This window comes from Manis javanica, chromosome 11, assembly GCF_040802235.1.
Source record: "Manis javanica isolate MJ-LG chromosome 11, MJ_LKY, whole genome shotgun sequence".
Classification (NCBI taxonomy): Eukaryota; Metazoa; Chordata; class Mammalia; order Pholidota; family Manidae; genus Manis; species Manis javanica.
Window position 1 is genome coordinate 91,373,361 of NC_133166.1, and position 13,357 is coordinate 91,386,717.

General features: G+C 34.8%; 1 protein-coding gene across 6 annotated transcripts in view; it reads left to right on the forward strand.

Annotated features, from left to right (window-relative positions):
* Positions 1–13,357, forward strand: part of SMG7 (SMG7 nonsense mediated mRNA decay factor) — a 79,102-nt gene that overhangs the window by 27,136 nt on the left and 38,609 nt on the right. For 5 of the 6 annotated variants that reach the window (XM_017655674.3, XM_073216879.1, XM_073216878.1 and 2 more), the window contains exons 2-3: positions 5,116–5,254; positions 12,406–12,437. In XM_017655674.3, coding sequence (XP_017511163.1) covers positions 5,139–5,254; positions 12,406–12,437 — 148 coding nt within the window. In that variant the 5' untranslated portion in view covers positions 5,116–5,138. The remainder of the gene's footprint in view (positions 1–5,115; positions 5,255–12,405; positions 12,438–13,357) is intronic. The other variant, XM_073216877.1, reaches the window with a different exon arrangement.

Consider the following 13,357-nt stretch of genomic DNA (forward strand, 5'->3'; position numbering starts at 1 on the left):
CTTAAAAAGGCAAATTCTGAATAAATCAAAAGCAATGAGATAATTATATTTTAGCTTTAAATAAAAGAGTTGAAAATTGAGGTCTATCATGCATCATGGAATAATGAATAGAATTATTTCAAGCCCCTGAATTTTGGTACACCTGGATTTGAATCCCAGTCATAAACAAGCCCCTGTGGAGCTCATGACACTTTAGTTTTCATCCTTTTTTCTATGTGGGGAATGGGGTGTCTCCATTGAACCTTTCTCGTGTTGTTATTTATCCCATTGCATCTCATAAAGAACATGTTATGCATTTCATCTTAAAAACTCTTTTGACCTTCACACCTCCCTTCAGCTACTGCCTCCCTTCCCTGAATAAAGATGTCTAAACTCATTTTTAGTCTCTGTCCCTCTCCTATTTTCTATTGAAGTCACTCCTTGAGTTTATGCCCTACTTCTCCACCAAAATTGTTCTCAACAAGATCCTCAGTGACTTCCATATTACTAAATCCAATAGTCAGAGTTCTCAGGCCTCATTTTACTTGATGCGTTAGCAGCGTTTTTTAATTTTGTCCTCTTTCTTGAAGTTCTTTGGCTTCCAGGACACCACATTCAAAAAATGTTTCTCCTACCTCTGTGGCCATTAATTCTCGGTGTGTTTACTATTCCCTTTTCATCTCTAGCCTCTATATGCTGATGATTCCCAATCTGTAGTCCAAACCTTTCCTTTAAACTCCAGGCTCTTTAACTGCCAGTTACATTCACTTGGGTGTATAATAATCATCTCAAACTTGTTATCAAAAGTAATAGCAAGTGTTTATGTAACACCATATGCTAAGTACTGTTATCCCAAAATGGACTTTCTCCTATGCCTCATCACTAGCACCTTCCTCTTGTTATTAAATGGTATATCTACTGTATACCATTGCAATTAAATGGTTTATCTACCAGCTGCTTAGGCTGAAAACTGTGAATCATTTTAAATTTTCTCTCTCTCTCTTTTTTTTTTTTTTTAACTCAATATTGCTGTTGGGCTGAGTCTGATCACATCTTACCATCTCCACTGCTGCCTACTGGTCCAAGCCAGTCAATTTTCAACAGAGCAGCCCAGTGGAACCTGTTAAAATCTGGGTTAGATAATGTCATTTCTCTACTCAAAATATCCAAAAGTTTCTCATCTGTAAGACCATCTAGGTCAGTTTGGATGGCTTAGTTATCTGTTGTCTCAGCCTGACCTGAATAATCTAAGAGAGCCTCACTCCTTGTCTGAACTCTCAGCTGGGATGGCTGTGTTAGGCAAGAAAACTGGGACTCCGCTTTCCATGTGGTCTGTCATCCTTGGTTTCACAACATGGTAAGAGTGTTAGAAAAGGGCAAGCCCAAATACACAGTGCTTGCTTATCTCAAGCCTCTTTGTCACATTTGCTCAAGTCCAGTTGACCAAAGTAAGTGAGTTGGCCAACCCTAGGGTCAGTATGTGAAGGGAGTTCACAAGGGGGATGATGCTAGAAGGTATGTGATTCATTAGGGGCCATTAATATAATAATCTTTCACAGGCCTTCTATGGTCTATGTCAGGTTTAATCTGTTAAGTTATTGGAATATAATAGAATACTTGTTTCTTTAATTAGTTAGGAAAATAATAAAAAAGAAACTGACTAGATAAAACTGATGGCTGAAAGTGTGGACTAAATAATGGTTCTTTGGAAAAATCCAATTTGGCTTTCATATATCTTTTCTTCTTTAATTTCAGAGACTACTTAGAGGTAGAGAATACTATATAATACATAAATAATTACAATAAAATAAAAAATTGTAATATGCAATTTAATAATTGCAAATAATTATAAATAATAAATAGTTATAATAAAATTAAATACTATATAATAACATAATGTCTTATCTAAACAGATTCTTTCATTTAGTTAAATCAGACAGTATCTGAAATGTTGCTAGCTATTTGAGTTAACTTGTCCATCTCCCATGTTAGCTCCCTGCTTCAAATTGAGAAGTTGTACTTTATTTTTCCCTAATCTAAATTTGTGTGGTGTTTTACATTAAATAGAGGACTGTTTATTGTTTTATTTTTCCAATTCGATTTTTGTTCCCTGTCACTTGTTAAAGGATCTAGTCATATATACCCTTACTTTTTTCAAATCAACTCTGTTTGGTCATATTATCTGTCAGTTATTTTTCTCTTATTCTTACCATTTCCAGTAATTCTGGTCTTTTATTATTTACATTAACACTCATTTTAATTCTTGTGTCTACTTATATTTTGGCTTTTATTTTCCTATCTTTGTTTGGAATTCTCTTAACCTTCTCTTACCATTATAAGTATGTCCAACTGGTGATTACTTCATTATGTCTTCAAGGGTAGTCTTACCTGACTATATGTTGAGGTACTAATTTTATTAAAAATTGCTTTACTTTTTTATCTTCTCTGTTACCTGTAAGGCATTTATTTATTCATTTTTAATGTGTTAAATACTTCATTTATACTAATCTTAACATTTTATTTCAGGAAACTACAGGGGTTATTGCAAAGAATGCATTTTTTTCCTAAGGTATGGGGCCCAGTAGGGTTGAAAAACCATTGTTCTATCATACCTCATCTAATGTAAATATTGAGAGGGGAAATAGCATTCCTCTTGTTGATGGCTTAAGCTAAATTTCTTGTTTAACTCATTTGGGTTGTTGAACTTACCATGTTCTGTTTGTGGTTTCAGATTCTGTATTTCTGTAGAAATAATGTTACAAGAAACATTTAGGTCTGTAACGACAATATTAGAAATTTACAAAAAAGAATTTTAAATGTATATTCTAGGAAACTAAATGCAAAAAGAGAAAAAGCTTTGATATTTTTCCTATATGTACTGTGTAGATCCCAGTATAAAGAAAACAGAACCTGAATTTCAGAGAGCCAAGTAAATGATCATGGACTTCTCTAATTGACTATATAAAATGGTTTATTTTCTGAACTTAAAAGGAAGTATATTATTAAATGAAAAACCATTCAACTTGCTTTCCTGAAAGACATTTGAAACTTGTCAGTTTTGAGAAACCTTGAATGTTTAGGGTCTTGGTCTTTTGAGAGTGTAATCCAAATTAATGTAAGTTTAGTTGAGCAACTTGTAGTCTGGCAGGCACTGTTAGGCACTGGCTATGTAAGGTTGAAATAAGACAGTCTTTAGTGGAAGAAATGTGTAAACAAATAACCTCATAGTGCTCTGAGTGCTATAGCAGAGATGGCATTAGATGCCCTGGGAGTACTTCAAGGCCCTCTTATAGGAGTTGCTGAGCCTTAAAATAAGAGAATGGACTAACCCAACAAGGAAGGAAGTGGATGGGCATTCCATGTTGAGTGCAAGAACATGAATAAAGATATACTGAGAGAGAAAATAGCAAGGAACTTTAAGTAATTGTTTTATTGGATCATAAAGTGTAAAGTGGGAGCTCTGGGACCTTACATGCTATGCTAAGGAACATGGGTTTTATTGTGAGGTATTTTCTCTCAGCCTTTTCCACTAAAGTACGACTGAAGTTATGGGAGATTGAATACGTTGCAAGTATGAGACAGAGCCCACATAGACCACCTGCATATTTAAAATTTTTCTTAAGACTAGTGTTTTTTGCAGACTAAATGAATAAAACAGAAATAGACTCATGAACGTAGAGAAAAGACTGGTGGTTGCCATGGGGGGTGGGGTAGATGAAATAGGTGGAGGAGATAAAGAGGCACAAACTTCTAATTATAAAAGAATCATAGGGATAAAGGTACAACATAAAGAATATAGTCAATAATATAGTAAAATTTTGTATAATGACAGGTAATAAATACACTTAAAATTGTGAGCAGTTAGTAATGTATATAGTAGTCAAATCACTATGTTGTACAACCAAAACCAACATAATTGTGTATCAATTTATTTTTTTAAAAAGGATGAATGTTCATTATTAAGTAACTTTTTCTTGTATTCTAGAATTGACTAGTATAATGACTAGTAAGGATAATGATAGCATTTACATCTTAGGGTTGTGGGGAGGAATAACTATGGCATTGAGAGTAATGATAATGACAATAACAGCTAACATTTTTGAGGGCTTTACTTACCAAGGAATGGTCCCAAGTATTTTATTTCTGTTACCTCATTTAGTCCTGAAAACATCTCAGTGAGGTAGGTACTTTCATTAATCTCCTTCTAACAAAACTGGGGCATAGAGAAGTGATTTTCCTAAGGCTATACAGCTAGTAAGTGGCAGAGCTTGGTGTGAACCCAGACAGTCTGAAAACAAGGCACTTAACTTACTATATTAAATTCCCATTCTCTGAGATCATGTGTGTAGAACATTTAGCTTAGAATCTGTCACCTAATAATTGAAAGCGTAAGTGGTTATCTGTAGCCAATATTTTCTTAACCTTGTCCACATCTTTGAGTTAAATTAATGTCCCTAAGAAATTGTACTGTTTTTTTCCTTCCTTCCTTCTAGCATGCCATTGAATGTAGACAGTGTGACACATCCAAGCCCATGCTTTTAACCACTACCTTATACTGCCTCCTCCTTCCTTGTTGGTCTGTTTCTACATTAGATTTTAAGTCCATGGCAGGACCATATTTGTTTTCATTGTGTACCAGTCCTTAACACTGTATCTAGCACATAGAAATTGTTCAGTGAGTGAATGAAGATCTAAGAATCTGCCAAATTCAGCTGATCTTACAATTTAATATTATTCATACCACCTATAATTGTGGTTTAATTGTTTACATGTTTCCCTTGGATGCACAGTCCAGTTTTGAGCCACCATCTGCTCCTGTGTGCGCTCTCACCTGGGTACTACAAGGACCCTGCAGGGTAACCGGTATCGGTTTGACCTGTAGACACATCACTCAGCTTTCAGACGGGGAAGATAATTAGGATCACATTTAGGTCTGTAACGACAATATTAGAAATTTACAAAAAAGAATTTTGAATGTATATTCTAGGAAACTAAATGCAAAAAGAGAAAAAGCTTTGATATTTTTCCTTTGCCTTTGACTTTTAAATCATTTCAAATAAACAGAAAATAATTTTCTTCAAGGCGGTTCTCTGTTATTGTGGGTTAACTCATATTTTCCTCCTCTCCTCTATCTAGAATGTCTTAAGCCATTCTACCTTATGAGAAATTGGATGTTCTTGCAGATAGTCATTGTGGGAGAAAACGTTTCATTTAAGTCCCAGATGAGGACCGGAAACTTGAAATCAGAGGAGCATCTGAAATCAAGTAATATTAGGTAGGATAAAAATTACAAGGGATTTCTACGTGTTTGTATTCCTTTTAGAGATGTATGGTTAAAGTATTCCAGTTTTATCAACACTAATTGAAGAGTTAGAGACTTTCTGAAGCATTTGGTATTGGCTTAGATGGGGGGAGGGGAGTGGTAAAATTTTTTTACTGGGACTTCATGAGAATTTAGGCATATGTTTACTTTGTTATGAACATTTATATCTTGTAGTCCAAAGAAAATTTTAAAACATTTACTAAAGTAAATATAAGAAAATTTTATGTTTATGAGGTCTCTGAATATGATAAGCTTAGGGACCTGCAATCCATCTTGTGGGTTAGCTTTTAGAATGAAAATGTTTGTGTTTTGGGTTACTTATAGCAGTTCATTTGAGTGCAGGAAGCATCAGCTCTTAGTTCTCTATGTCAACATGGACACAGTCAAGCCTCCCTAGGCACCTATAGAAATGGTATATGATGACTTGCTAAAGAAGCCCTCTCCACCACATGGTGAGTTAGCTTATATCAGTTATAATGACAGAATATATGAAGCTGTTTGATCTAAAAAATGTGGTTTTTAAATAACAAATGGTAGTTGCCTTTAGAAGTTGATACCATGCCAGTGACATCTATAGCCAGGCCATTCTAAAAGACCTGTTTCACTGCATAGTGCTTATGTGCTCTGAAACTAGACTTGAGGGTGGAACCCAATCTCCATCACTTCCTAGTTGTATGACCTAGGGAAATCATTTAAGTACTTCGTGCCCCTGTTACCTCATCAGCAAAATGGGGATAATATTATTACTTAGCTGATAGATTTGTTGTTCAAATTAAAGATTCAGTAATCTATGAAAGCATTTTAACAGGACCTGATAAATACTAAGTGATCACGCTATTGTAAGGTTGAGTTTAGAGCCTACCATCAGTTATTGTGGCATTTCTGTAATTTGAAGTTGCTTGGTGTGTTATCAGGTCCACTTTTTAAAATATATTCAAGTTATATAATCAAAACTAATGTTTGCAGAGAAGCAGTGAAGGAAATAATATAAGTTATTTTCCAATTTATATATATCGACCTCTGGCTTTATTTTCTGTGCATACTAAGAATGTGGTCATCATGACATTCAGCTTCTCTCTGTCACTTGGTATTATGTGGTGGTAGATGACCTGGGATTTTTGACCTCCACCTTGGAATGTTGTCTTCTTCAACCCAGGGTCCTGCTTCAGAAAGGATCCTGTGTCAGTAAACAGGTTAGCAAAAGTAATTTGATGGTCATGTCACAGTCAGATAACCCCTTCCTCTTTGCGTTACCACTTTGGTTCTTTTATATAACTTTCTTGTCTTATTTGTTCTTCATAACAATTCCGAAAGGAAGTGTGTATCCCTGTTTTGCAGATGAGGAAATGGGAAAAATCTTCCAAGGTAGCACTACTAATATGTAGGAAACCCAGATTCAGACCTTAGTCTTTTTTATTCTCTTATCATTTTCTGTCTTCTGTGTGATGCACATTTTTACCATTCATTAACTCAACAAAATTTTAGCAAACAGCTAGCATGTATCAGGTGCTGTTCTAGGTGTTATGGATAGAGCCCTGAACACTGTCTTCTCCCTCACTCCCAGTGGGTGTCCTCTTCCCCTAGATGTACTCTTAGGCATGTATCTCTATCCTTGTACTCAACGACTTGTATTGAAATTATCTGTATATATCTTTTGTATCTTCTACCCTACTTTAAATTCCTTACATGCAAGTAGTATCTGTCATCATTAAGGATAGCATATGTACCATTAGTTTGATTACTTAGAATAAAAATATTTACTCGTTTTAATTTTCTACTAGTTACTAGTTATGTTTCCTTTTTGGATTATCATTTTGGTCCTCTGCCCATTTATCTGTTAATATCTTAAATCATTTTCATACTAATTTTTCATTGTGTCTAAATGACTGTCATCACTTTTCCTCAATTCTTTCCTGTTCATTTTGTAATTATCCCAGTGGTGACATTCTCCTCAGTTTATTTTCCTCTTTCAGACACTAATACGATCTCCCACTGTATTTCTTTGTGAAATTGAGGCAGTGGAACTGTGAATTCTCTTGACATCTCTCCATCCTGCACTATTCCTAAATTCTCCTACCACATTTTTCCAATGTTGCCTTTGTCTTATCAATGACATTCTTAAATTCTTCCATCTCTTCCAGAACCATACTTTATCAGTTTTGTTCTCACTTTCCTGTATCTTCAACCAATTCCTTTATCCTAGCTTCTCTGCTTCTGTAAACATGCTCCCTTCCCTCCCATTGAAAAAAAAAAGAACTTCTTTTTACCATGGCTCCCTTCTTTTCACTGCCCTGTGTTTGAAGAGTTGATTTAAACTTCTCTCATGTAAGTGTTCCTCAACCCCTTGCATTTTACATCTCTTCTCTGGCAAGGCTCCCAGATCCTTATTTCACCAAATCCAACACACTTTCCAGTTTTCACAGTACTTTCCCACTGCCTTTGATACTGTTCACTGCTCTTGCTTTTTATTCTCTTATTTTCCATATACCATTCTTCTCTTGCCCTCATATACCTGTTTTATGGTTTCTTCATGAACTGTCTTTTTCTTCCCCTTAAAAACTGAAGATGGGAAGCTAGCTCCATCCCTCTGCCTTTGGGGCAGTTACATTTGCTCTCATAGCCTTAACTACGATCAGTGTGCTGGTCACTCCATATGTATCCCTCCCTCTTCTTGATGCTCCCTTATGCTTGACACTCATCTCTTAAGTGCTGCTTACACACCTGCACTTTATCGTAAGTGCACCTGTCCAAACTAACAATCTGGGTATGATTTTAGACTGTTCCCTCTGATTTATCTTCTGCCAGTTTAACTTCTAGATATTTCTTGAATCTAGGTTTTTCTGTCCATCTGTATTATCACTTCCTTTCTTCCAGTCTTGCCCTTTTAAAAATTGTCTTCCATACATCTTGTTATAATCTTTTAGAATAGCAGTTCTGACAATGCTGTGCCCCTTCTTAAAACTCAGCACTAGTTTCCTACTTTCAAAAGACACTTAACACGATTCTCCAGCTCATCTGTGGCTTCCTACCTTGCATTTTATGCTTCAGTCTACTTCTTTACTGGCTTAGCTTTACTTTTATTGTTGTGTTGTTTTCTCAGCCGGGAAGAGTAATCCTTCTCTTCTTTTGATATTCCTGGATAGAGTTGGCCCTTAATAAAATTAGGTACATATTTTCAAATAATATGGATTATTGAGTGAATGTTGTCATATAGAGCATTTGAAGTATCAGGAGATGTGAAAATTCATGACAAATTGTAAAGTGACATACAAAGAAAGCAAATTAGTATTTTTATTATCTCTTACCAAGAAAAGCTCCTTTAGGAACAGCATCTTCTAGGTGTTCCTTTCTTCATGAAATTTTAAGAGTAAAGCACTATGATTTATGTTTTTCTGATTAATACCATGAGATTTGATGATGTCTTTGGGATTCATAGATTGTGAATGTGCCTGTGTGTATATAAGCATACACTTGCCTTGTACTCTCTGGCCTGTTATTTTGTACAAATAATTATGATTGGACTATTATGATTATAGTAGATGAATACTGTTATCCCAAATACTCCTTAGTACTGTACAGAAATAATTAAACAAATTAAGTTGAAATAAACCCTGCTGTGGCTTTTACTTAAATTTCTAAAAGAAGTTACTCTAGCCTCACCTCTCAAAACAAAAGAAACTGATTCACCTTTCCTTAGCAACTGTGAGCTTGCAAGATGTTGACTTACAGTCCCATGTTCTGCTCATAGGAGAAAGGGGTTTGGGGCTCAGGTAGAAGATTTTTCCATTTTATCTGTCCCTGATTTGGGAATATATTTTTAAACCACATTTTGATGTGTGTGCTTAAGAAAGGAGATTACCCTATATTTGTGACCTTGCACTTTTACATAAGTGCTGTGTATAATCAAGATATTTGATCTTACCATTAACTTTAGGTTTTTTTTCCTCTATGATGTTATAAAAAAATTATCATAAAATGTTTACATATTATAAGCCCCAGTTCTGTGGGTGATTACTATCAAGTATTCCAGATTTTCTTTTTCTCACAATCTTAGGAAGGAGAAACTGTTATAATGGTTAAGAGTTAACCTCTGGAAGCAAACTGAGGTCAAATGCTACCTTTACTGCTTACTAACTTGATGACCTTGTACATGTTACATAACCTCTGTCTTCTTGAGTTTCTTTAGCTATAAAGTGGAGGCAATAATAGTACATAATGTGGATTAAATGATAACTTTATATAAAGTCCTTAAAACAGCCTCTGGCAATAGTAAGTGCTATGGTATCAGCTATTTTGGTACCTAGTACATTAGAATTCATTGAGTATTTTTATAGATCTTGATGATCATGTTTTCTCTAAGAGCATTGTTAGCTTTCAAACATTCAAATATCACTAAATGTTTCAGATTTTTATTCAGCCTTTAAATGATTTTTTCTTTTTATTGCTTGCTAGAAGTGTTCAATTTCTCTTTTTATTTAAGAACTGAGACAGTATATTTAGTATATTTGAAAGCTTTGTAACTTTTTGATGGTGCTGTTCTTTAATTGAAGGCATAATACTTAATTCTTAGGTTCTTGGTTCATTCATTCTTTTCATTAATTCCTTCAGCATGAAGCCCAGTTATTCATTTGATTGGAAGTTGGTATCCTTGTTGGCCAAATGGCAGCATAATAAAATTATATTCACCTTTATAAGCAAATCTTTGGAATAAGAAAACAGCTTTTAAAAATAGGATCTGAAGTGTAAGAAATCTTGTATGTACTTTAGTATGAATTTTTTGCCAACATGGAAGCGTAGTAAAATATATCCTTTGTAACTCTACAGTTCAGGGAGAGAATGAATAGGTTATTACAGCCAATAAAGGTGTATAATTAGCACTAGTTTTCTTAGTGTAAGGTTCATAAATTAGTAGTCCAGTAGGATTTTTAAGTAGGGGTGGTTATGTCATTGGTAGTATAGGATTTGTGGTATTCATTAAGCTGTATGATCTTCAGTTTTAAGGGCATAAGCTAACAACCTTGTGAACTTTTTTTTTAAATGGTAAAAGTTTTAACACCCAAAGCAACAGGGAAGCTAGGTTGTTTAGATAATGGAATTTGATGTGATGTTACATTTTAGGACTGTGTGTAACTGTTCATTTATACTGATAGTTCTCATATTGTTAGTGATTACTTGTATAGCACCCTATTGTGATTCTGTTGTTTAGAAGCATAATTTAAAAAACACGTTAATATCTTTTTAAAGGCTAAGAAAATGAAAAGATTTACATTACATTTGATGATCCTAAAAGTTTACCATTGATATTAAATACCTAGTAAATTACATAAAATAACAGTAAAAATTTTAGGATCTGAATATTCTGTAGCTTTTATGTCAAATTGTGTTTTTAAAAATGGGAATCTCTTAAGTTTTTATACTTACCTTCTTAAACAGAATATATGAACATGATTTATCTTTTGTCCTTTCTTCACTTAAAAAAATATTTATTGAATGCTTGCTGTGTGCTAGGCCCTGTGCTAGTAGGCATAGGGTTTATGATGGTGAGCATTCTTAAATCTGTAATGTGTGCTATAAAGAAAAAATACAAATTCTTAGCATAAAAGAAGAACATCCTTCATGTGCGTAGGGTTTAAGGAAGACTTCCTGAGGAAGTTGTATCTCTGACTGAGACACTGAATGAGTAGTAATTAACCAAAGGGAGAGGAGGTATTCCTAGCAGAGGGTCTGTTCTTCACAAAGGCCCTGAGTGTGAAAGGAGCAGAGCACATCAGAGAAACCAGAAGTCCAGTGACAAGCACAGAGATCAGGGAGGGAAGAGACTAATAGTAATACAGTGCAGAGAACTTTGTAGGACACATTAATAAAGCTTTTGTTTTCTATCCTAAGAGCATTAGAAAATCATTAAAGTGTTTTAAATGGGCAGCTGTTAAGATCAGATCTGCATTTTAAAAAGATCCCTCTGACAGCAGTGGGGAGAACAGAATGATGCAGGGTAAGCATGACATGGAGAAAACAGTTTGGAGGTTTTGCAGTAGTCTAGGCACAGGGTGGCTGTCACCTGACCAAGTGTGACTGGAAAGGGAGTGAAGGGGAATCAAAGATTCAGAATATACTTAGTATGTAAAAAAGTCTCTGGAATTGACAGATTAATAAGGATTTGAGAGAAAGGTGTCATGGATGACTTCCAGGTATCTGTTTTTCACAACTGGAAAGCCATGGTACATTTGCTCAGGTAGAAAACGCTAGAGAAGAGAGAGGGCTGGGAGTGTGGATGGGTCATGAGTTCAGTTTTGGACCTCTTGAATACAGGCAATTCTTGAAGGATTTGGGAGAGGGAAAAGCAGCAGCAGCTAGAAGAGAATGTGGGATAGAAGGTTTTAAAATCTGTGAGAGACTTGGGCATGTTTAAGTACTGAAAGAAGGAAGGCTCCAATAAGAGGGAAGTTTGAAAATTGTTGGAAGAGGAAGCAGATAATTAAAGTAGCAGAAGTCCTTGAAGACTAGAAAGAACATACCTAAAGTGGAATTGCAGGTCTTGAATAAGAGGTGCACTGCCTGTAGAGTTTTAACAAGAAAAAGAAAGAGGAGAGCTGTGTGAATGTTGTAAGAATTTAGTAACTGGATGTTGCGTTCCTGAGATACAGGGCTGTCCTTTGCTAAAAGAAGTTGGAGCTGAGGAAGGCAGCAGAAACCAGCAGCTTGAGGAGAATGTAGATTTGAAATAGTTACAGTATGGCTAGTGAATCGAGAAACAGTATTTCCTGGCCTCATTGAGGGAAAGTTTTTTATATAATGAGTATTATTTAATATTATCTTAAATATTGATATCAAATTCAGAGAGAAACAGCAAGAAAGTGAACTCTATTCAGTAGAAGAGTTCATGATGACTCTGTAAACTTTTAAATAATGGCATTAATCTGCCAACACCTAGTGCCACCCAGGATATTAAAGTGGGGTTACTATTTTATTTGCAGTGCCACAAATAGAACTGCTGTACAACCTTATTATAGTCTATGATTTCATTGAACTTTTAACTTACAATGTTACTTATTTTGGGTAGGCCTACTTATGTCTAACTGATGTTCTTCTTTCCCTTTTTTTAGGCAGGCAGAAGTCCTGAAAGCTGACATGACAGGTATTGGATGGCTCCTTTGCTTTTACAGCTTATTTTATGGCATTAAATTAAGAGAAGGACATCATCTTTCCTGTATTGCTTGTAGCACTGTCCTAGTTGCCAAAAGAGACGAGAACTTACTATTTATCTTTAATGTGTATTGTTTCTGTACTGTGAATTCTTACCTTAGATGACCTGTCAAGACTTTATATAATCTGTACTACATTGAATTGAGTATTACCTCATTTATGCACATAATCATTTAATTTTTATCAACTATTGATCACCAATTTAAGACACAGAAGAAAGAATTCATATGCATAAAATATCTTAGGGTATTAGATTTATAATCTATCTTCCTGTTAATAATTCCCGAACTTAAATAGTAAGTAGACCTTCAGAAAAAAATATTTGCAGGAAAACTCTACCGAAAGTCCTTGAAATTGAATGAGCTGCCTTGTCACCTATTTTTCTTTTTCCCCTTTTTTGCTTTGAATAATAACCAAGGTGTTTTTGAAAGAATAAATGGATTTAGTCACTAAAAGGAATATGATTAAAATTAGGTAATATATGTAGTAATGTTTAGTGATCAATATGCTCTCTATAGGAATACATGCTGTCCTAGAATGTAAAAGAGATCATGGATCTTACTCTTATTTTTGAGGAATTTGTTCTGCAGTGAAATCGACAAAGAAGAATTAAACTATTGTGGTAACCAGCATATTTGCCAAAATACAATCAAGAGGCTGTTTAGATACCTTTTTCTTAACTTCTAGAATTACAGGCTAGTGTTTTAAGGATTTGTGGGTGATCTTACTGTCATCTTGTTCAAGGAAGAAAACAACAACAAAAAACCAAGACCAATTTTTATAGGTGTCCTTAGTATAGCATGCCACATGCCAGTTCTTCCCATAACAACGTAACATAACATAATTGTCATC